The sequence below is a fragment of the Oncorhynchus keta genome, chromosome 2, assembly GCF_023373465.1.
Source record: "Oncorhynchus keta strain PuntledgeMale-10-30-2019 chromosome 2, Oket_V2, whole genome shotgun sequence".
Classification (NCBI taxonomy): domain Eukaryota; kingdom Metazoa; phylum Chordata; class Actinopteri; order Salmoniformes; family Salmonidae; genus Oncorhynchus; species Oncorhynchus keta.
Window position 1 is genome coordinate 14,437,905 of NC_068422.1, and position 24,991 is coordinate 14,462,895.

The window sequence follows — 24,991 nt, forward strand, 5'->3', positions numbered from 1 at the left end:
CCAAATGTCCATTTAAATTGGATACCAATTTCATGGTATCCAATTGGTAGTTAGTCTTGTCTCATCGCGGCAACTCCAGTACAGACTCAGGAGAGGCGAAGGTCGAGAGCCGTGCATCCCCCGAAACACAACCCAGCCACACACTGCTTCTTGACACAATGCCTGCTTAACCCGGAAGCCAGCCGCACCAATGTGTCGGAGGAAACACCGTACACCTGGCGACAGTGTCAGAGTGCACAACTCCCGGCCTGCCACAAGAGTCGCTAACACTCGATGGGACAAGGACATCCCTGCCGCCAAACCCTCCCCTAACCCGGACAACGCTGGGCCAATTGTGCGCCGCCCCATGGGTCTTCCGGTCGCGGCCGGCTGTGAGAGAGCCACATTTTTATTCGAGGGAAGGCTTCAGAGGTGCAGGATGAGGAGGAGGAGGGAGGAGAGAGAAATACCACCCTGAATGAGTGCATAAAGGAATGACAGTCTTGTGTCAATGTTCCAAGGACGTGAATGGGTGAGGATCCAAACTAGTGTTGTTGGCTGGTGGTGCTAGTAGCAGTAATAGACCGTGTGATCAAAAGGGATCCAGGGCTATTTCACAGCATGGCATTCCCTTACCCCAAACTCAACACAGTAACCAAAGGCCAAGGATGGACTAACTTTTATAAAAATTAAAAATTTCAATTATTCGATTTTTACAATATGTAGAGAAAAAAGCAGGCCTTGAACTTTTGCTCCCCGTCAAAAACAGTTGGCTTCTGTTTGTTTGAAATACTAATTGTGATGCCAGAGAGCTTGCTATTGCCCTGGGACCTTTGTGTCCTGCCTGGGACATGATCTGTTCAGCGGCATAACCCAGCTGTTCTGATGATGAGCTAGTCTCCCTAGAAGATGGGTTGCTTCTCACATGAACAATGCCCTAGTTGCCTGTTACGAACCCCTTTGGCCCTGCAGTCTAGGGGGGATGGAAACGAGACCCGTAACATATCTCATAAAAATCACCCCAGTGAAAAGGTAACAGTGAGAAGAAAAAAAACACAGACAACATAAATCTACCGTCAAACACTTCAGGTTTATTTTAAACACACGGTAATGGGGTGTGGGGAAAAAGGGTCTGAGCTGGACCCAAGGAAATAAATAATATACACTGCTCAAAAAAATAAAGGGTACACTTAAACAACATAATATAACTCCAAGTCAATCACACTTCTGTGAAATCAAACTGTCCACTTAAGAAGCAACACTGATTGACAATAAATTTCACATGCTGTTGTGCAAATGGAATAGACAACAGGTAGAAATTATAGGCAATTAGCAAGACACCCCCAATAAAGGAGTGGTTCTGCAGGTAGTGACCACAGACCACTTCTCCGTTCCTATGCTTCCTGGCTGATGTTTTGGTAAATTTTGAATGCTGGCGGTGCTTTCACTCTGGTGGTAGCATGAGACGGAGTCTACAACCCACACAAGTAGCTCAGGTAGTGCAGCTCATCCAGGATGGGACATCAATGCGAGCTGTGGCAAGAAGGTTTGCTGTGCCTGTCAGCGTAGTGCCCAGAGCATGGAGGCGCTACCAGGAGACAGGCCAGTACATCAGGAGAGGTGGAGGAGGCCATAGGAGGGCAATAATCCAGCAACAGGACCGCTATCTCCGCCTTTGTGCAAGGAGGAGCAGGAGGAGCACTGCCAGAGCCCTGCAAAATGACCTCCAGCAGGCCACAAATGTGCTTGTGTCTGTTCAAACGGTCAGAAACAGACTCCATGAGGGTGGTATGAGGGCCCGACGTCCACAGGTGGGGGTTGTGCTTACAGCCCAACGCAGTGCAGGACGTTTGGCATTTGCCAGAGAACACCAAGATTGGCAAATTCGCCACTGGCGCCCTGTGCTCTTCACAGATGAAAGCAGGTTCACACTGAGCACATGTGACAGACGTGACGGAGTCTGGAGACGCCGTGGAGAACGTTCTGCTGCCTGCAACATCCTCCAGCATGACCGGTTTGGCGGTGGGTCAGTCATGGTGTGGGGTGGCATTTCTTTGGGGGGCCGCACAGCCCTCCATGTGCTCGCCAGAGGTAGCCTGACTGCCATTAGGTACCGAGATGAGATCCTCAGACCCCTTGTGAGACCATATGCTGGTGCGGTTGGCCCTGGGTTCCTCCTAATGCAAGACAATGCTAGACCTCATGTGGCTGGAGTGTGTCAGCAGTTCCTGCAAGAGGAAGGCATTGATGCTATGGGCTGGCCCGCCTGTTCCCCAGTCCTGAATCCAATTGAGCACATCTGGGACATCATGTCTCGCTCCATCCACCAACGCCACGTTGCACCACAGACTGTCCAGGAGTTGGCGGATGCTTTAGTCCAGGTCTGGGAGGAGATCCCTCAGGAGACCATCCGCCACCTCATCAGGAGCATGCACAGGCGTTGTAGGGAGGTCATACAGGCACGTGGAGGCCACACACTACTGAGCCTCATTTTGACTTGTTTTAAGGACATTACATCAAAGTTGGATCAGCGTGTAGTGTGGTTTTCCACTTTCATTTTGAGTGTGACTCCAAATCCAGACCTTCTTGGGTTGATAAATTTGATTTCCATTGATAATTTGTGTGATTTTGTTGTCAGCACATTCAACTATGTAAAGAAAAAAGTATTTAATAAGAATATTTCATTCATTCAGATCTAGGATGTGTTATTTTAGTGTTACCTTTATTTTTTTGAGCAGTGTATATCCAAACAAACCCCTAAGCTAGTCTAGCCTGCTTTAAGAACAGCTAGCTAACTTACCAAAAATACAGGGGGTGATCCGCCAGTTCTAACTAGGGTATTTAGACACTGTTTTCCTATGGGTAATGTAGGCCCATGGGCGACATGGCTGGATATCCCCTTTTCCCACCAACAAACAGTCATACACCATAACAATACAATACTCACAGATAACGGACAAGGTGACATGTAGGTGCAAAAACAAAAGAGAGATCTCCAGAGAGAACTGATTGGGATACTTTTAAACCAAGGGGATGTGATTGGGTAAGGGAAAAGGAGCAGGTGTGTCTTCAGTGGCGACTGATTAGTGACACCTGTGAAGGAAAGAAAACAAATACACACACACAGGATACCTGTATCCGTAACATTGCCTCTCACATGAACAATGCCCTGGATGCCTCTCACATGAACAATGCCCTAGATGCCTCTCACATGAACAATGCCCTCGATGCCTCTCACATGAACAATGCCCTAGATGCCTCTCACATGAACAATGCCCTAGATGCCTCTCACATGAACAATGTCCTAGATGCCTCTCACATGAACAATGCCCTAGATACCTCTCACATGAACAATGCCCTAGACGCCTCTCACATGAACAATGTCCTAGATGCCTCTCACATGAACAATACCCTAGATGCCTCTCACATGAACAATGCCCTAGATTCCTCTCACATGAACAATGTCCTAGATTCCTCTCACATGAACAATGCCCTAGATGCCTCTCACATGAACAATGTCCTAGATGCCTCTCACATGAACAATGTCCTAGATGCCTCTCACATGAACAATGCCCTAGATTCCTCTCACATGAACAATGTCCTAGATTCCTCTCACATGAACAATGCCCTAGATGCCTCTCACATCTAGATGCCCTTCACATGAACAATGCCCTCGATGCCTCTCACATGAACAATGCCCTAGATTCCTCTCACATGAACAATGCCCTAGATGCCTCTCACATCTAGATGCCCTTCACATGAACAATGTCCTAGATGCCTCTCACATGAACAATGTCCTAGATGCCTCTCACATGAACAATGGCCTAGATTCCTCTCACATGAACAATGCCCTAGATGCCTCTCACATGAACAATGCCCTAGATGCCTCTCACATCTAGATGCCTCTCACATGAACAATGCCCTAGATGCCTCTCACATCTAGATGCCCTTCACATGAACAATGTCCTAGATGCCTCTCACATGAACAATGTCCTAGATGCCTCTCACATGAACAATGGCCTAGATTCCTCTCACATGAACAATGCCCTAGATTCCTCTCACATGAACAATGCCCTAGAAGCCTCTCACATCTAGATGCCTCTCACATGAACAATGCCCTAGATTCCTCTCACATGAAGAATGCCCTAGATGCCTCTCACATCTAGATGCCCTTCACATGAACAATGTCCTAGATGCCTCTCACATGAACAATGCCCTCGATGCCTCTCACATGAACAATGCCCTAGATTCCTCTCACATGAACAATGCCCTAGATGCCTCTCACATCTAGATGCCCTTCACATGAACAATGTCCTAGATGCCTCTCACATGAACAATGTCCTAGATGCCTCTCACATGAACAATGGCCTAGATTCCTCTCACATGAACAATGCCCTAGATTCCTCTCACATGAACAATGCCCTAGAAGCCTCTCACATCTAGATGCCTCTCACATGAACAATGCCCTAGATTCCTCTCACATGAAGAATGCCCTAGATGCCTCTCACATCTAGATGCCCTTCACATGAACAATGTCCTAGATGCCTCTCACATGAACAATGCCCTCGATGCCTCTCACATGAACAATGCCCTAGATGCCTCTCACATGAAGAATGCCCTAGATGCCTCTCACATCTAGATGCCCTTCACATGAACAATGTCCTAGATGCCTCTCACATGAACAATGCCCTAGATGCCTCTCACATGAACAATGCCCTCGATGCCTCTCACATGAACAATGTCCTAGATGCCTCTCACATGAACAATGCCCTAGATTCCTCTCACATGAACAATGCCCTAGATGCCTCTCACATCTAGATGCCCTTCACATGAACAATGTCCTAGATGCCTCTCACATGAACAATGTCCTAGATGCCTCTCAAATGAACAATGACCTAGATTCCTCTCACATGAACAATGTCCTAGATGCCTCTCACATGAACAATGCCCTCAATGCCTCTCACATGAACAATGCCCTAGATGCCTCTCACATGAACAATGCCCTAGATGCCCTTCACATGAACAATGTCCTAGATGCCTCTCAAATGAACAATGACCTAGATTCCTCTCACATGAACAATGCCCTAGATTCCTCTCACATGAACAATGCCCTAGATTCCTCTCACATGAACAATGCCCTAGATGCCTCTCACATGAACAATGTCCTAGATGCATCTCACATGAACAATTCCCAAGATGCCTCTCACATGAACAATGTCCTGGATGCCTCTCACATGAACAATGCCCTAGATGCCTCTCACATGAACAATGCCCTAGATTCCTCTCACATGAACAATGCCCTAGATTCCTCTCACATGAACAATGCCCTAGATGCCTCTCACATGAACAATGACCTAGATTCCTCTCACATGAACAATGCCCTAGATGCCTCTCACATGAACAATACCCTAGATGCCTCTCACATGAACAATACCCTAGATGCCTCTCACATGAACAATGACCTAGATTCCTCTCACATGAACAATGCCCTAGATTCCTCTCACATGAACAATACCCTAGATGCCTCTCACATGAACAATGCCCTAGATGCCTCTCACATGAACAATGACCTAGATTCCTCTCACATGAACAATGCCCTAGATTCCTCTCACATGAACAATACCCTAGATGCCTCTCACATGAACAATGACCTAGATTCCTCTCACATGAACAATGCCCTAGATTCCTCTCACATGAACAATACCCTAGATGCCACTCACATGAACAATGTCCTAGATGCATCTCACATGAACAATACCCTAGATGCCTCTCACATGAACAATGTCCTAGATGCCTCTCACATGAACAATGTCCTAGATGCCTCTCACATGAACAATGTCCTAGATGCCTCTCACATGAACAATGTCCTAGATGCCTCTCACATGAACAATGTCCTAGATGCCCTTCACATGAACAATGTCCTAGATGCCTCTCACATCTAGATGCCCTTCACATGAACAATGTCCTAGATGCCTCTCACATGAACAATGTCCTAGATGCCTCTCACATGAACAATGTCCTAGATGCCTCTCACATGAACAATGACCTAGATTCCTCTCACATGAACAATGCCCTAGATTCCTCTCACATGAACAATGCCCTAGATTCCTCTCACATGAACAATGCCCTAGATGCCTCTCACATCTAGATGCCCTTCACATGAACAATGTCCTAGATGCCTCTCACATGAACAATGCCCTCGATGCCTCTCACATGAACAATGGCCTAGATGCCTCTCACATGAACAATGTCCTAGATGCCTCTCACATGAACAATGCCCTCGATGCCTCTCACATGAACAATGGCCTAGATGCCTCTCACATGAACAATGTCCTAGATTCCTCTCACATGAACAATGCCCTCGATGCCTCTCACATGAACAATGTCCTAGATGCCTCTCACATGAACAATGCCCTAGATGCCTCTCACATGAACAATGTCCTAGATTCCTCTCACATGAACAATGTCCTAGATGCCTCTCACATGAACAATGTCCTAGATGCCTCTCACATGAACAATGCCCTAGATACCTCTCACATGAACAATGTCCTAGATGCCTCTCACATGAACAATGCCCTAGATACCTCTCACATGAACAATGTCCTAGATGCCTCTCACATGAACAATGCCCTAGATACCTCTCACATGAACAATGCCCTAGATACCTCTCACATGAACAATGCCCTAGATGCCTCTCACATGAACAATGCCCTAGATGCCTCTCACATGAACAATGCCCTCGATACCTCTCACATGAACAATGTCCTAGATTCCTCTCACATGAACAATGTCCTAGATTCCTCTCACATGAACAATGCCCTAGATGCCTCTCACATCTAGATGCCCTTCACATGAACAATGCCCTCGATGCCTCTCACATGAACAATGCCCTCGATGCCTCTCACATGAACAATGCCCTAGATTCCTCTCACATGAACAATGCCCTAGATGCCTCTCACATCTAGATGCCCTTCACATGAACAATGCCCTAGATGCCTCTCACATCTAGATGCCCTTCACATGAACAATGCCCTAGATGCCTCTCACATGAACAATGCCCTCGATGCCTCTCACATGAACAATGCCCTAGATGCCTCTCACATCTAGATGCCCTTCACATGAACAATGCCCTAGATGCCTCTCACATGAACAATGCCCTAGATGCCTCTCACATGAACAATGCCCTCGATGCCTCTCACATGAACAATGCCCTAGATTCCTCTCACATGAACAATGCCCTCGATGCCTCTCACATGAACAATGCCCTAGATTCCTCTCACATGAACAATGCCCTAGATGCCTCTCACATGAACAATGCCCTCGATGCCTCTCACATGAACAATGCCCTAGATTCCTCTCACATGAACAATGCCCTAGATGCCTCTCACATCTAGATGCCCTTCACATGAACAATGCCCTAGATGCCTCTCACATCTAGATGCCCTTCACATGAACAATGCCCTAGATGCCTCTCACATGAACAATGTCCTAGATGCCTCTCACATCTAGATGCCCTTCACATGAACAATGTCCTAGATGCCTCTCACATCTAGATGCCCTTCACATGAACAATGCCCTAGATGCCTCTCACATCTAGATGCCTCTCACATGAACAATGTCCTAGATGCCTCTCACATGAACAATGCCCTCGATGCCTCTCACATCTAGATGCCCTTCACATGAACAATGTCCTAGATTCCTCTCACATGAACAATGCCCTAGATGCCTCTCACATCTAGATGCCTCTCACATGAACAATGTCCTAGATGCCTCTCACATGAACAATGTCCTAGATGCCTCTCACATGAACAATGCCCTAGATGCCTCTCACATGAACAATGCCCTAGAAGCCTCTCACATCTAGATGCCCTTCACATGAACAATGTCCTAGATGCCTCTCACATGAACAATGTCCTAGATGCCTCTCACATGAACAATGCCCTAGATGCCTCTCACATGAACAATGTCCTAGATGCCTCTCACATGAACAATGTCCTAGATGCCTCTCACATGAACAATGTCCTAGATGCCTCTCACATGAACAATGCCCTAGATGCCTCTCACATGAACAATGTCCTAGATGCCTCTCACATGAACAATGTCCTAGATGCCTCTCACATGAACAATGTCCTAGATGCCTCTCACATCTAGATGCCCTTCACATGAACAATGTCCTAGATGCCTCTCACATGAACAATGCCCTAGATGCCTCTCACATGAACAATGTCCTAGATGCCTCTCACATCTAGATGCCCTTCACATGAACAATGTCCTAGATGCCTCTCACATCTAGATGCCCTTCACATGAACAATGCCCTAGATGCCTCTCACATCTAGATGCCTCTCACATGAACAATGTCCTAGATGCCTCTCACATGAACAATGCCCTCGATGCCTCTCACATCTAGATGCCTCTCACATGAACAATGTCCTAGATGCCTCTCACATGAACAATGCCCTCGATGCCTCTCACATCTAGATGCCCTTCACATGAACAATGCCCTCGATGCCTCTCACATCTAGATGCCCTTCACATGAACAATGTCCTAGATGCCTCTCACATGAACAATGTCCTAGATGCCTCTCACATCTAGATGCCCTTCACATGAACAATGCCCTAGATGCCTCTCACATCTAGATGCCTCTCACATGAACAATGTCCTAGATGCCTCTCACATGAACAATGTCCTAGATTCCTCTCACATGAACAATGTCCTAGATGCCTCTCACATCTAGATGCCCTTCACATGAACAATGCCCTAGATGCCTCTCACATGAACAATGTCCTAGATGCCTCTCACATGAACAATGTCCTAGATGCCTCTCACATGAACAATGCCCTAGATGCCTCTCACATGAACAATGCCCTAGAAGCCTCTCACATCTAGATGCCTCTCACATGAACAATGTCCTAGATGCCTCTCACATGAACAATGCCCTAGAAGCCTCTCACATCTAGATGCCTCTCACATGAACAATGCCCTAGATGCCTCTCACATGAACAATGCCCTAGATGCCTCTCACATGAACAATGTCCTAGATGCCTCTCACATGAACAATGCCCTAGATGCCTCTCACATGAACAATGCCCTAGATGCCTCTCACATGAACAATGCCCTAGATGCCTCTCACATCTAGATGCCCTTCACATGAACAATGCCCTAGATGCCTCTCACATGAACAATGTCCTAGATGCCTCTCACATCTAGATGCCCTTCACATGAACAATGTCCTAGATGCCTCTCACATCTAGATGCCCTTCACATGAACAATGCCCTAGATGCCTCTCACATCTAGATGCCTCTCACATGAACAATGTCCTAGATGCCTCTCACATGAACAATGCCCTCGATGCCTCTCACATCTAGATGCCCTTCACATGAACAATGTCCTAGATTCCTCTCACATGAACAATGCCCTAGATGCCTCTCACATCTAGATGCCTCTCACATGAACAATGTCCTAGATGCCTCTCACATGAACAATGTCCTAGATGCCTCTCACATGAACAATGCCCTAGATGCCTCTCACATGAACAATGCCCTAGAAGCCTCTCACATCTAGATGCCCTTCACATGAACAATGTCCTAGATGCCTCTCACATGAACAATGTCCTAGATGCCTCTCACATGAACAATGCCCTAGATGCCTCTCACATGAACAATGTCCTAGATGCCTCTCACATGAACAATGTCCTAGATGCCTCTCACATGAACAATGTCCTAGATGCCTCTCACATGAACAATGCCCTAGATGCCTCTCACATGAACAATGTCCTAGATGCCTCTCACATGAACAATGTCCTAGATGCCTCTCACATGAACAATGTCCTAGATGCCTCTCACATCTAGATGCCCTTCACATGAACAATGTCCTAGATGCCTCTCACATGAACAATGCCCTAGATGCCTCTCACATGAACAATGTCCTAGATGCCTCTCACATCTAGATGCCCTTCACATGAACAATGTCCTAGATGCCTCTCACATCTAGATGCCCTTCACATGAACAATGCCCTAGATGCCTCTCACATCTAGATGCCTCTCACATGAACAATGTCCTAGATGCCTCTCACATGAACAATGCCCTCGATGCCTCTCACATCTAGATGCCTCTCACATGAACAATGTCCTAGATGCCTCTCACATGAACAATGCCCTCGATGCCTCTCACATCTAGATGCCCTTCACATGAACAATGCCCTCGATGCCTCTCACATCTAGATGCCCTTCACATGAACAATGTCCTAGATGCCTCTCACATGAACAATGTCCTAGATGCCTCTCACATCTAGATGCCCTTCACATGAACAATGCCCTAGATGCCTCTCACATCTAGATGCCTCTCACATGAACAATGTCCTAGATGCCTCTCACATGAACAATGTCCTAGATTCCTCTCACATGAACAATGTCCTAGATGCCTCTCACATCTAGATGCCCTTCACATGAACAATGCCCTAGATGCCTCTCACATCTAGATGCCTCTCACATGAACAATGTCCTAGATGCCTCTCACATGAACAATGTCCTAGATGCCTCTCACATGAACAATGCCCTAGATGCCTCTCACATGAACAATGCCCTAGAAGCCTCTCACATCTAGATGCCTCTCACATGAACAATGTCCTAGATGCCTCTCACATGAACAATGCCCTAGAAGCCTCTCACATCTAGATGCCTCTCACATGAACAATGCCCTAGATGCCTCTCACATGAACAATGCCCTAGATGCCTCTCACATGAACAATGTCCTAGATGCCTCTCACATGAACAATGCCCTAGATGCCTCTCACATGAACAATGCCCTAGATGCCTCTCACATGAACAATGTCCTAGATGCCTCTCACATGAACAATGTCCTAGATGCCTCTCACATGAACAATGCCCTAGAAGCCTCTCACATCTAGATGCCTCTCACATGAACAATGTCCTAGATGCCTCTCACATGAACAATGTCCTAGATGCCCTTCACATGAACAATGTCCTAGATTCCTCTCACATGAACAATGTCCTAGATGCCTCTCACATCTAGATGCCCTTCACATGAACAATGCCCTAGATGCCTCTCACATCTAGATGCCTCTCACATGAACAATGTCCTAGATGCCTCTCACATGAACAATGTCCTAGATGCCTCTCACATGAACAATGCCCTAGATGCCTCTCACATGAACAATGCCCTAGAAGCCTCTCACATCTAGATGCCTCTCACATGAACAATGCCCTAGATGCCTCTCACATGAACAATGCCCTAGATGCCTCTCACATGAACAATGTCCTAGATGCCTCTCACATCTAGATGCCTCTCACATGAACAATGCCCTAGATGCCTCTCACATGAACAATGTCCTAGATGCCTCTCACATGAACAATGCCCTAGATGCCTCTCACATGAACAATGCCCTAGAAGCCTCTCACATCTAGATGCCTCTCACATGAACAATGCCCTAGATGCCTCTCACATCTAGATGCCTCTCACATGAACAATGTCCTAGATGCCTCTCACATGAACAATGTCCTAGATGCCTCTCACATGAACAATGCCCTAGAAGCCTCTCACATCTAGATGCCTCTCACATGAACAATGCCCTAGATGCCTCTCACATGAACAATGCCCTAGATGCCTCTCACATGAACAATGCCCTAGATGCCTCTCACATGAACAATGCCCTAGAAGCCTCTCACATCTAGATGCCTCTCACATGAACAATGCCCTAGATGCCTCTCACATGAACAATGCCCTAGATGCCTCTCACATGAACAATGCCCTAGAAGCCTCTCACATCTAGATGCCTCTCACATGAACAATGTCCTAGATGCCTCTCACATGAACAATGCCCTAGAAGCCTCTCACATCTAGATGCCTCTCACATGAACAATGCCCTAGATGCCTCTCACATGAACAATGCCCTAGATGCCTCTCACATGAACAATGTCCTAGATGCCTCTCACATGAACAATGCCCTAGATGCCTCTCACATGAACAATGCCCTAGATGCCTCTCACATGAACAATGTCCTAGATGCCTCTCACATGAACAATGTCCTAGATGCCTCTCACATGAACAATGCCCTAGAAGCCTCTCACATCTAGATGCCTCTCACATGAACAATGTCCTAGATGCCTCTCACATGAACAATGTCCGAGAAGCCTCTCACATCTAGATGCCTCTCACATGAACAATGTCCTAGATGCCTCTCACATGAACAATGTCCTAGATGCCTCTCACATGAACAATGCCCTAGAAGCCTCTCACATCTAGATGCCTCTCACATGAACAATGTCCTAGATCTGGGATATCCAAGACTAATAATGAGCTGACGCTGCTGTGCTGCCACTGATCTAAACCCTCTCCTGAAGGTCTCTCATTACCAATGCAATGACATGGAATAGCCCTGACCTTTTGTGTAATAGTGGTATGAGTGTATTTTACAGTTCACACACACCATTTTACTTGTAGAAGTGTAAAGGGGACATAGTTTGGGAAAACTGCACAAAGTTTAGCTGCTGCGTTTTTTTTGTTTATCCAAACACCAATCAAGCGTATGTTGTTGTTTTCCATCCACAACAAGGGGACACGCACTATTACTGTCACCATCGTCACCATCAGCATCAAACATGACATTTCTGTGAGAAGATTGTTTCCCATGTCGTCCAATCCAAGCTGATCCACAACTTAAAATGTTTCTCAATATTGTGATGGGTTATATGAACATGATAATCTGTCTTTAAAGATGGTTTCTACTTTCTCTGCTTGTCTTCCAGCTTTTTCACATGCATGGATCCCGGATGTACTAGAGAGAAATGTATTTTTTTAGCTTGACATGCCATTATGTGTTTGTTTATATATGTTGCTTTGGGGAAAAAAACTACCAATAAATGCTCAAACATTATTTTCAAATATTATTGAAACATAAGCAAAATTGTCCTTCACGCCAACATTTCAAAATGTGAGAGACAGATATGTTAGTAAAAGCATTTTTTATAAATATCATTTAAAAATGTATTTTAGTTCTAATCACCACTGAAGTCATGGCAGTGAATGAATCTTAGTCAAATAAATTTGACCAAAAACAATGGTTGAAAAGCACTGCAAATCAATGTCCTCATCCAAATATGAAAAAGGGTATGAAATTCACATGTGGAATATGATTCCTAAGTAAGTTGTTATTGTTTAGACTGGTTCCGACTGGTCTGATGCTTTATACAGTAGTGAGACATGGGCCTGTGGTGCGTCTGACATTTAGTGAGATTTATACAGAAAGACAGACGGACATCAACTAACCGGCCACAGTCAGCAACACACACACACACACACACACACACTCTTTCACTCTCACTCACACACTCCCCGGATTTCTAAATTACATTTCAATTCAATTTAAGGGGCTTTATTGGCATGGGAAACATGTTTACATTGCCAAAGCAAGTGAAATAGATATGAACAATAAGTTAACAGTAAACATTACATTCACAAAAGTTCCAAAAGAATAGAGACATTTCAAATGTCATTGTCTATATACAGTGTTGTAATGCTGTGCAAATAGTTCAAGTACAAAAGGGAAAATAAATAAACATAAATATTGGTTGTATTTACAATGGTGTTTGTTCTTCACTGGTTGCCCTTTTCTTGTGGCAACAGGTCACAAATATTGCTTCTGTGATTGCACACTGTGATATTTCACCCAATAGATATGGCAGTTTATCAAATTTGATTTATTTTCTAATTCTATGTGGCTCTGTGTAATCTGAGGAAAATGTGTGTCTCCTAATATGGTCATACATTTGGCAGGAGGTTAGGAAGTGCAGCTCAGTTTCCACCTCATTTTGTGAGCAGTGTGCACATAGGCAGACCTGGCTCCCAAGAGAAGACAAGGTATTCTGGCACTGTACTCTGTTTAGGGCCAAATAGCATTCTAGTTTGCTCAGTTTTTTTGTCAATTCTTTCCAATGTGTCAAGTAATTATCTTTTTGTTTTCTCGTGATTTGGTTGGGCCTAATTGTGTTGCTGTCCTGTGGTTCTGTGAATTCTTTGTGTTTGTGAACAGAGCCCCAGAACCAGCTTGCTAAGGGGGCTCTTCTCCAGGTTCATCACTCTGGTAATGGCTTTGTTACAGAAGGTTTGGGAATCACTTCCTTTTAGGTGGTTGTATAATTGAACTGCTCTTTTCTGGATTTGGATCATTAGCGGGCATTGGCGTCTTTTCTGCTCTGCATGCATTACCTGGTGTTTTATGTTGTACACAGAGGATATTTTTAGCAGAATTCTGCATGCAAAGTCTCAATTTGGTGTTCATCCCATTTTGTGAATTTTTGGTTTGGGAGCGGATCCCAGACCTCACAACCATAAAGAGCAATGTCTCTGTTTTTGGTTGGACAGGTTTCTCAATTTCTTTCTTAAGTTTTTACATTCTTCATCAAACCATTTGTCGCTGTTTTTAATTTTCTTAGGTTGTTCGCTTGAAATTTGTAGATTTGATAGGGAAGCTGCGATGTCAAATATACTGTTTAGGTTTTCTACTGCCAAGTTTACACCTTCACTATTACAGTGAAACATTTTGTCCAGGAAATTGTCTAGAAGCAATTTCATTTGTTCATATGTATGTTGCCTAATTGTTTTGGGGTAGATTTCCACACTATTTTCCTTCCATCGATAGCATTTATTCATTTTATTCAGTTCCTTTGGCTTTGATGCCTCATGATTGAGTATTGCTCTGTACAAGTAGAGTGTGATTTTGCTGTGGTCTGATAGGGGTGTCAGTGGGTTGACTGTGAACGCTCTGAGAGACTCTGGGTGGAGGTCAGTGATAAAGTAGTCTACAGTACTACTGCCAAGAGATGAGCTATAGGTGTACCTACCATAGGAGTCCCCTCGACGCCTACCATTGACTATGTACATACCCAGCGTGCTGCAGGAGTTGTGACCCATTTTTGTTTGTCATAGTTGTGCCTGGGGGGTATATAGGGGAGGGAATGCTGTCACCTCCAGGTAGGTGTTTGTCCCCCTGTGTGCTGAGGGTGTCCAGTTCTTGTCCAGTTCTGGCATTTAGGTCGCCACAGACTAGTACATGTCCCTAGGCCTGAAAATTGTTGATCTCCCCCTCTAGGATGGAGAAGCTGTCATCGTTAAAGTATGGGGATTCTATTGGGGGATATAGGTAGCACACGAGGACATTTCCTGTTTTAACTGATTTAATAGAGTGTGTTAGGTCTGCACTATACCAAATTAGCATCCCCCTGTTTCACACCTGGTTGTTTGGTGGATGGGACTACCAGCTCTCTAAACTAGAGGGCAACCAGTGGATTTGTCTCCTTTATACCATGTTTCTTGTAGAATAACAATGTCTGTATTTACAATATATTTAAAGTCTGGGTTCCTGCTCTTTAGGCCAAAGGCAGATAACCTCAGACCTTGTATAATCCAGGATGAGTTAGTAAAAGCTTTGTGTTCCATAGTGTCTAGTGTTGTTTTGTGTGGTTTAGGCCCGGACCATCACAGTAGGTGTGAGCAGAGCATGTTGAGCATCTGATACATACCTCTTAGGTAGCAGGATGGTGCTTGGGTGGGTGTAATAGTGGGGGTTGAGCCTATTACTCTGCTCACGAACTGGGCATGTGTCCTGCTGTCATTTTGAGGTCCTTGCTGCAGGGGTGGGGGGCATGGGGTGGGCAGAAGGGGCATATAGGTTGTGGCCTTGTTTTTCTTAGGGTGGTCTTGGTTGGGGTGTGGCTGGTGATGCTGTGGTCTTTGTGTAGGTCTTCTTGGCGTGGGTTCTCTTGGTGCAGGTCCTTCGGGAGGGGCTCTTGCAGGTCTTTGAGGGTGTCTCGCTGGTCTGAGCGGGGTGTCCGTTGCTCTGTTGCTCCTGTGTGAGGGTGATGTCCTTGTAGAGGTGTACCTGGTCGTAAAGGCTGTTCAAGTCCAGGGTGGAGTGGTGGGCCAGGTAGACATTAGCTTCTGAGGAACAGTCTCGCAAAATGCTTGCATTCACCCACTGTATGGTGGCAGGGTGAAAGTATTTTCGTGGTAGCAGGATGGAGATAACCACTTGTGTGTTGGGGAAACTGGAGAAAACCTTTTCAATCACTCCCTTGAGTGCTGTTGCCACCCTTTCCTGCTGGCCCTCAGGTCATTTGTGCCTGTGTGAATTATGATGTGGCTGGAGGACCCTAGTCCGTCCTCTGACAACAGCTCCAGGGCATGCCTAGTGTTTGGGCATCAGAGTTTAGCCACTTCGGCTGTTCTGCTGGCTTCTCTGGGGGAGTGTCCTGCTCTCTGTCACACCTCAGCTTTCTGACCTCGTCCTTCAGTGCCATGTGTTCTCTAAGTTCTCTCACGTCAGTCCGTAGAGCAGCCAGCTCTCTCGGGGGGGGACAGTTTGAAGAGGTGTGATCAGTCGTCACAGAGAGAGAGCGTTTCCTGCTGTACTCTCTCTTTGATCCCGTAAAAGTCTGCTTGTACTGCATGAGGATGCCCTGCATACAGGACTGTCCCAGTCCTGTACACGTTGACAGAGGTTGTTTTAATTTCCTTAATGTCTACTATTCTGAGTTTCCACCCTTGGCCAATACCCTCTCTCTTGACATATAGGGGTAGTGTGCTCTTACAGCACTGTGCCATGCCAGGGGATGGTCTGTTTTTATTTATTTATTTAACTAGGCAAGTCAGTTAAGAACAAATTCTTATTTACAATGATGGCCTACCCCGGCTAAACCCTAACCCAGACGACGCTGGGCCAATTGTGCAACGCTCTGCACCACCACACACACACAGACACAACAGTGCTTCCTGCCGGAACATACGTGTTCCATGAGGCATGTGCATGCCAGCAGAGCAGAGCTCTCAGCCTGTTGCTCTGGCCTGGCTCCAGCCTGACTCTAGGCCTTGGCAGGAAGAGAAAAGAGAGGTGCCTGAAAGAGGCATGCGTCTAAAATGGCACCCAATTCCATATATAGTATACTACTTTTGACCAGAGGCCATAGGTCTCTGGTCAAAAGTAGTGTACTAATTAGGGAATAGGGTGCCATTTTGGTGCAACCCTGTTCTCTGCTCATGTTGTAATGATAGGCCCTGGCACCTTGAGACCAGGCTGTTGTCATGATATTTTAAGCTAGAGCAGGGATGGGCAACTGGCAGCTGCGGACCCCTTTTGTAAGCCTGCGGATACATTTTCAGAATAATTACACAAGTGCAATTTTAGAATTTTGATTGTCATTAGAGAAAAACTGCAGTCTTTTGCTTCTGTCTGGCCACTCTACCTGATTGGTGGAGGGCTGCAGAGATGGTTGTCCTTCTGGAAGGTTCTCCCATCTCCACAGAGGAACTTTGGAGCTCTGTCAGGAGGTGACCAAGAACCTGTGACCATCTCCCCTGATTGCTCAGATTGGCTGGGCGGCCAGCTTTAGGGAGAGTCTTGGTGGTTACAAACTTCTTCAATTTAAGAATGATGGAGGCCATTGTGTTTTGGGGTACCTTCAATGCTGCAGAAATGTTTTGGTACCCTTCCCCAGATCTGTGACTCTACACAATCCTGTCTCGGGGCTCTACGGACAGTTCCTTCGAGCTCCTGGCTTGGTTTTTGCTCTGACATGCACTGTCAACTGTGGGACCTTATATAGACAGGTGTGTGTCTTTCCAAATCATGTCCAATCAATTGAATTTACCACCAGTGGACTCCAATCAAGTTGTAGGAACATCTCAAGGAGGGTGAGATGAAACAGGATGCACCTGAGCTCAATTTCAAGTCTCATAGAAAAGGGTCTGAATACTTATGTAAATAAAATATGCGAACATTTCTAAAAACCTGTCTTTGATTTGTCGTTATGGGGTATTGTGTGTAGATTGAGGAAATGTTTTCATTTAAATCAATTTTAGAACAAGGGCTGTAATGTAACAAAATGTGGAAAAAGTCAAGGGGTCTGAATACCTTCCGAATGCACAGCATTTTATGAGACCTATTTCAGATGTATTTAATACAATGTTAATGAGGAGAAAAGAGAGAAGACCCTGTCAAACGGCATGCACTGGTCAGAACTGAAATCAAAGGATTTGGCACCTGCCATTATCACCTCCTAGCACCTGTAGCCCAATACCTTCACAGCCAGTAGACAGCCTGTCTCTCAAACCTTCAAATACTGTAACCACAGTGATTCTAGTCTCTGCACATCAACACACCCACAGATCACCATTTGAGTTGATTTCAGTTGAAAGCTTTCATGGAAGAAATCTTGCATTTCTTGTGCACTTGTGAGGTGTTAAGCGCTTTTGTTATCAAGGAAGAGCATTTTTGTATGGTCTTGCAATATGGATTATTGTGTGCCTTGATTTCAAGGAGGCATCCTCAAACTCTCTGGACAGATTTGTTTGAGTCGTGAATGGACTGTATAATTACGAAGCTGTTACTGAATACTGTTATTGGTTATTTATTTTCATGACCTTTGATTACTGAATACTGTTTTTGGTTATTTCTTTGAATGACATTTGATTACTGAATATTGTTTTTGGTTATTTCTTTGAATGACATTTGATTACTGAATAATGTTGTTGGTTATTTCTTTGAATGACATTTGATTACTGAATAATGTTGTTGGTTATTTCTTTGAATGACATTTGATTACTGAATAATGTTGTTGGTTATTTCTTTGAATGACATTTGATTACTGAATAATGTTGTTGGTTATTTCTTTGAATGACATTTGATTACTGAATACTGTTGTTGGTTATTTCTTTGAATAACATTTGATTACTGAATAATGTTGTTGGTTATTTCTTTGAATGACATTTGATTACTGAATAATGTTGTTGGTTATTTCTTTGAATGACATTTGATTACTGAATAATGTTGTTGGTTATTTCTTTGAATGACATTTGATTACTGAATAATGTTGTTGGTTATTTCTTTGAATGACATTTGATTACTGAATAATGTTGTTGGTTATTTCTTTGAATGACATTTGAGTTGCATGTTTTCTTCTAGCCAATCTTAACTTGATTTTCGTCTGTATTCCATGTCTAGCCATGTGCCTGGCATTTACCTCATGTTTTGATGGTGTTTCATCAGAAGACATCCCCTTTATTGAGGCTACTATAATTTGTAGCCTAATCTCAAACTGTTTTTCCAAGACATCAGAACTTGAGTTGAAAACCTGGTATTCCTCAGGATGTGGTATGTATGTAATGTAATGTATGTATGTTAAACAACTATTTCTCACAACACCCACACAAAACTAAAACATTCACACAGGTGAAGGTTGCCCAAAACACAGTGATCATGACATATATTCATTTTTCAAACACACTATAAAAAATTCCTCAGAGCATTATCCACCCCAGAGTCCTCTGCCAGGGCCTTGGACACTGATCTGTCTGGAGTTGAGTCATCAGGCACCAAATAACACTCCCACCCTTTTCAGCCAGCAAACATATCCAAGACTATTCTATTCTGCCAAGCCATTCATTACATCTCTGGTATAATTGATGAAGCGCTGTGGATTATAATAAATATAATTGATCCAGTTCACATTCTTATTGAGAGTGGACCACTAGAAAATACTTGGCTCTAATCCTGCTAGGATCTGATTTCTTGCTTTGAACTCATCTGGCATTCTCTCTCTCTTCTACCTGGCTCTGGGTAAGGGTAAAGAGCATAATGTCATTCCCCCACACAACCACCAGATGTCAGCCCTGAGCCACTTAATCCTACTAAAATCCCGAGAGTTTAACCATCCTGTCAGATCACTCATAGTTTCATCAGTAGTAACATTCCCTGTAACTGTGAAAGAGAAAAATATGGATGTAATCGGCACCTGGAGACACATATCACAGATCAATGCAACTGTCATTGTTCAGCTGTCAAGTGTCTTATCTACTTTAAGAGGTATCTGTGCTGCTTATATATTTTCTTAAATATATATTTATAGATTTAAACAGTAACCCTTTTCTCTCCTATCTTTCAAATATTAACTACGGTAAGCTTCTCACTATTTGGCTTTATCTAAAATCATTGATTTGAGAAAAAACATGTCTATGGTGGCAATCTCTAAAGTCCTAACATATCCTTAATCAACCTATCAATAATCCTAAATCATCACAGATGTCATATATCCCTGTTAACTTGAATACTATTTAAATAAACTTCTAATGGTCAAATAAGACCAAACCAAATGCTAACCATATCAAATCTTTCCTATACTAATAAGCTCTTTCCTTCAGGGGTCCACAGTATTGTATCTAACAATAACATGAGTTATCCTTAAAATCAGTTTCATCAATAATTTAATATATGTTGCATAGTGTGAGATACCTTACCTACAGTAATTTACCACCCCTAAGAACTGAAACGTATTTATTTTCATTAATAATTTTAATGCTTATAAAATCACTATTTTTCTATGTATTTTCCTGCCCTATTGGCTTAAAATATCTCCTGTCCAAACCTCAATGTACCATATCTCCCCCTATTTATTATCGATGATAAATATGATTTTTTTCTGTTGTAATACCAAATCAATAATAGCCAATTCAAAAACTTCACAGCCAATGTTTTAAAACAGAATCCTGAACGACTTCCTCTTTTCTCACTAGAGTTTATTTCCCCGCTCCCCATAATTTGTCCTACCTCCTACTATAATTATGTCCAAGAGCTATAAACTCTATTATAATTAATTTACCTTAAAACTAGTATCCCAAATGACCACAAATTCATTATCCAAATGGCCCTCCCCTGAGGCTGATCAGCCCACAAGAGATAGCCATGATAAGGTCAAAGGTTATACCACCCTTTTATAGTCATGTTCCATACCACAATAGACATTTTAAAGAACCCTTTCATATAAAAATAAAAAATCACTTGTGTAATTAACACTCAAAAAATAAAAACTCATAAAATTCCATATGTGAGTGTGCCCCTTTAAGATACCTTTGCACTAAAAAAAAGGGAAAACTCACCAAACCCAAAGGAAATAAAAAAAACAAATCAAACAGTTTTTTAAAAACACCAACAAATAGTCCTAACAAATGTTGTGTGTGTATTTGCAAATAATGAAAAAACAAACTTCCAGATCCTTTTCAATTTGGTCGTTTATTGCCTCAATCTCACCCACTCTCCCCAAGATTATAGTCCCAGGAAACATCCAAAAGAGAGACAATGAAACACCCACTCTCCCAGGAAAAACACAAAACACCTAGCTAGCATTCACTATGCTACATCGATTCAGAAACTCAAAAGCGAACTACAAACCAAACCCAATGACAATTCCTCTGTACCGCAAATCATCAATCACAAGCCCCAATCAACATCAATGTATATGTATGCCCAAGTGAACATGCTACCCCTAGACACAACCATCCCGATATCACCACCATCCAAATGCAACACTTTTTTTCCTGTCGCAAATGCAGCACATATCTCAGCGTAAGAAACAGCAATTCAATCCCAGGCATTCAACAAAAATGTAAACTTGTTCTCCCATAGCTCCTCCAACCCACACATTCCAGACAACTTCCATCCGTCCCGGAAGAAGGAATCTTACTCAAACACATCAGATAATAGTGTTTAATTAAGTAAAATCAACAATAAACAAATAAACAAACCAAGAATCAACAACCATCAGAATACATTATCACAATGTTTTACGATTCAAACATTCAGATCTCCCTTTCTTATAGCCAAATATAGCCCAGCGAACGCCACCAATCAGTGATGGCCACCTAGCGATTTTGTTGCTAGTTTTAGCATCTTTTCAGACTACCCTGACGATATACAGCTACTTTTAAAAATGTATTTGGAAATTTGTATCAACTTCTGAAAAGTGACTCAAAGCATGACACAAACAATGTTCTCTGTCACCCTCAGTCACAACATCATTGCCGTGGCGACAAAAGTGCATTGTAAGTGTTGTCAGTAACAGGCGCTCAGCCCAGCCCAAGCCGCAGCGACTTTCAATGAATTGCAAATTATTGTTGGCTGTCTGTAGCAGCAGTAGTACGGGTTCGATAACCCAAACCCAATTTATCACAAATGTTGGACCTTGAATAGAACTTACAACATCAATCAACATCTCTCAATCAAAATTGTACTGCCAGAAGTACAGAAAAGAGTGTACCTGAACAACGGTCAAACCAATTTGAGTAACGTTATTGTGTATCCAACGTAATGATGCAGTTTTATGTTATTTCACACCAAATCTACCTGCCTCTGGCAACTTACACTGAAAATTAGTAGCCAACACGGCAACTAACTCTCTTCCTTACGTTCAGCATTTTAATCACGACTCCATTCCAAATACATTATTCAAACAGATAATTTAGCGAACAGACATAGTCTTTCACCAAAATTCGCTTCGCTCTTATTTTAAGTTGAATTAATTGGTCTTTCAATTTTAACCAAACAAACTATTTAAAACGTTCAGTTTATATCTTATACAAGCACTAGCGACTGTAACTTTCTAGGCAAAACATACAAATAGTTTAATTACAAACAAAAACTCTGATTTTAGTAAAAGCATTTACCGGGAATTGAACCCGGGCCTCGCGCGTTGCAGGTGAGAATTGTACCACTGAACCATGAATGTACATATGTAGATAGTTTTCACACAATCTAAGGTCACATACATTGGAATAATAACCATATTTCTCCTGATCAAAATAACTACAAGAAAGTAGTGAAGTTGTCGACGGTAGCCAGATGGAGGTATGCCGGCTGGTCATTGTCATCCTCCTCCTCTCCCGTCTGCTCCCCTCCGTCCCTCCCTGCCCTCCTCTGCCTCATGGACAGGGTATTCCTCTTCTCCATGACCTCTGACCCCAGCGAACGGTTGTCCAGACATTCCTGGATCATCTTGGCCAGATCCTGCTGCAGACGCTGGCAGTTCTCCCTGCAGGGAGGGACAAGAACATAGGAGTTAATTACAGTATATACGGTAGATCTACATAGAAGTTGATAATATAGATGTGTAGCTCTAGTGATGTGCAGATGTATAGGTGAGCATTTACGTGGATTCTCAGGGCTGGATGGAGAGAGACAGAGTTGTATTTACTCACCTACCATGACAGCTAATGAACAGTTTGTATAGAGTTTATTGCATTAATTGTAGCTGGGGATTTTAACAAAGCTAATCTGAAAACAAGGCTCCCTAAATTTTATCAGCATATCGAATGCGCGACTCAAGCTGGCAGCATTCTGGATCATTGCTACTCTAACTTCCGCGACGAATACAAAGCCCTCCCCCGCCCTCCTTTCGGCAAATCTGACCACGACTCCATTTTCTTTGTCCCTTCCTATAGACGGAAACAAAAACAGGAAACGCCCGTGCTCAGGTCTGTTCAACGCTGGTCCGACCAATCAGACTCCAAGCTTCAAGATTGCTTCGATCACGTGGACTGGGATATGTTCCGGATAGCCTCAGGCAACATTGATGTATACGCAGACTCATGAGCGAGTTTATTATCAAGTGCATTGGTGATGTTGTACCCACGGTGACTATTAAATCCTTCCCCAACCAGAAACTGTGGATTGATGGCAGCATTTGCGAAAAACTGAAAGCGCGAACCACTGCTTTTAATCATGGCAAGGCGACATGACTGAATACAAACAGTGCAGCTATTCCCTCCGCAAGGCAATCAAACTAGCTAAGCGTCAGTATAGAGAATGTAGAAGTTGATAATATAGTTGTAAATATGACGTGTAGCTCTAGTGAGGTACAGTTATAGGTTAGCATTTACAGTAGCAGGAGGTTAACTCACGCTGTCGGTGGCGTTGGCAGGTTGTAGTCCTCTCCCGTTTCACCTGTCAGCCAGTAGGTCAACTCTGTGCCTTTACCCTGGCATACACACACATGCGCAATCTTCTATGATATTCAACACAGTAGACAAGAGTACTATACAGAACCAATTTATCTGTATAATTCTATCATATGTGCCATGTCCATACCCTGAGGATAGTCTCCCCTCTCTTCTCGTACTCAAACTTGCAGTCTGTCCTCTGTAGGATGCTGATGGTGGGCTGACTGACGTGGATTCTCAGGGCTGGATGGCGAGAGACAGAGTTGTATTTTATTTACCTGCCATGACAGCTGATATGAACTGTTTGTATAGAGTTGGTATGGATATCTCTAGTGTTCCTGTAGCCTGCTTACGATGTCCTGTTGACTCCATGCTAGAGGCAGTGTTGACTGTGTCTCCAAACAGGCAGTATCTGGGCATCTTTATCCCCACCACTCCTGCTGCACAGGGGCCTAGGGAACAAGTAGTAAGCATAAAGGGGTATTGATAACAGACAGAGGGAAAGAGTGAGGAAAGTTACAGGAAGGAGGGAGAAGGAAAGAGCAGAGACCAAGGAGGCTTGATAATATAGAGAGGAGAGAGAGGGAGGTGTCATGAATTCAGTATTGGGACTTGGGGAGCTAGGGGTACCTGAGTGCATCCCAATGCGGATCCACACAGGTAGCCCTGGCAGGTGTCTGAGCTGGAAGGTCCCCATAAATGCCAGAATGTCCAGGGCCATGCGTGAGATGTCCACCGCGTGCCTGTTACCGTTCCGCTGCGGCAACCCCGACGCCACCATGTACGCATCACCTATGGTCTCCACCTGACACAGGACAAAAAGGAAGATTGGACCACAACCCTAACCCTAGCCTCAACCACAACCCTAACCCTAGTCTCAACCACAACCCTAACCCTAGTCTCAACCACAACCCTAACCCTAGTCTCAACCACAACCCTAACCCTAGTCTCAACCACAACCCTAACCCTAGTCTCAACCACAACCCTAACCCTAGTCTCAACCACAACCCTAATTCTAGCCTCAACCACAACCCTAACCCTAGCCTCAACCACAACCCTAAACCTAGCCTCAACCACAACCCTAACCCTAGCCTCAACCACAACCCTAACCCTAGTCTCAACCACAACCCTAATTCTAGCTTCATGTCCACATCCCAGTTCAACTCTCTCACCACAACCCTAACCTAAACCACAACCCTAAAGATTGAAGATATCCCTCTAGTGGTGTGGG

General features: G+C 44.0%; 2 protein-coding genes across 10 annotated transcripts in view; one reads left to right on the forward strand and one right to left on the reverse strand.

Annotated features, from left to right (window-relative positions):
* Positions 1–24,991, forward strand: part of LOC118372315 (BTB/POZ domain-containing protein KCTD5-like) — a 35,146-nt gene that overhangs the window by 9,696 nt on the left and 459 nt on the right. For 2 of the 8 annotated variants that reach the window (XM_052472607.1, XM_052472614.1), the window contains exon 6: positions 12,747–12,874. The exons of 1 other annotated variant lie outside the window; for it this stretch is intronic. In XM_052472607.1, the coding sequence (XP_052328567.1) occupies positions 12,747–12,779 (33 nt within the window). In that variant the 3' untranslated portion in view covers positions 12,780–12,874. Of the gene's footprint in view, positions 1–402; positions 497–12,746; positions 12,875–23,262; positions 23,706–24,991 lie in introns of those variants that run through there. 5 more of the 8 variants (XM_052472588.1, XM_052472590.1, XM_052472592.1 and 2 more) reach the window with 5 other exon arrangements.
* The window catches only part of LOC118372314 (guanylyl cyclase C), a 33,631-nt gene continuing 29,679 nt past the window's right edge, over positions 21,040–24,991 (reverse strand). For both annotated transcript variants that reach the window (XM_035758158.2, XM_035758157.2), the window contains exons 23-27: positions 24,391–24,565; positions 24,114–24,212; positions 23,909–24,003; positions 23,722–23,798; positions 21,040–22,853 (exon numbers count right to left, since the gene is read on the reverse strand). In XM_035758158.2, the coding sequence (XP_035614051.1) occupies positions 22,628–22,853; positions 23,722–23,798; positions 23,909–24,003; positions 24,114–24,212; positions 24,391–24,565 (672 nt within the window). In that variant the 3' untranslated portion in view covers positions 21,040–22,627. The remainder of the gene's footprint in view (positions 22,854–23,721; positions 23,799–23,908; positions 24,004–24,113; positions 24,213–24,390; positions 24,566–24,991) is intronic.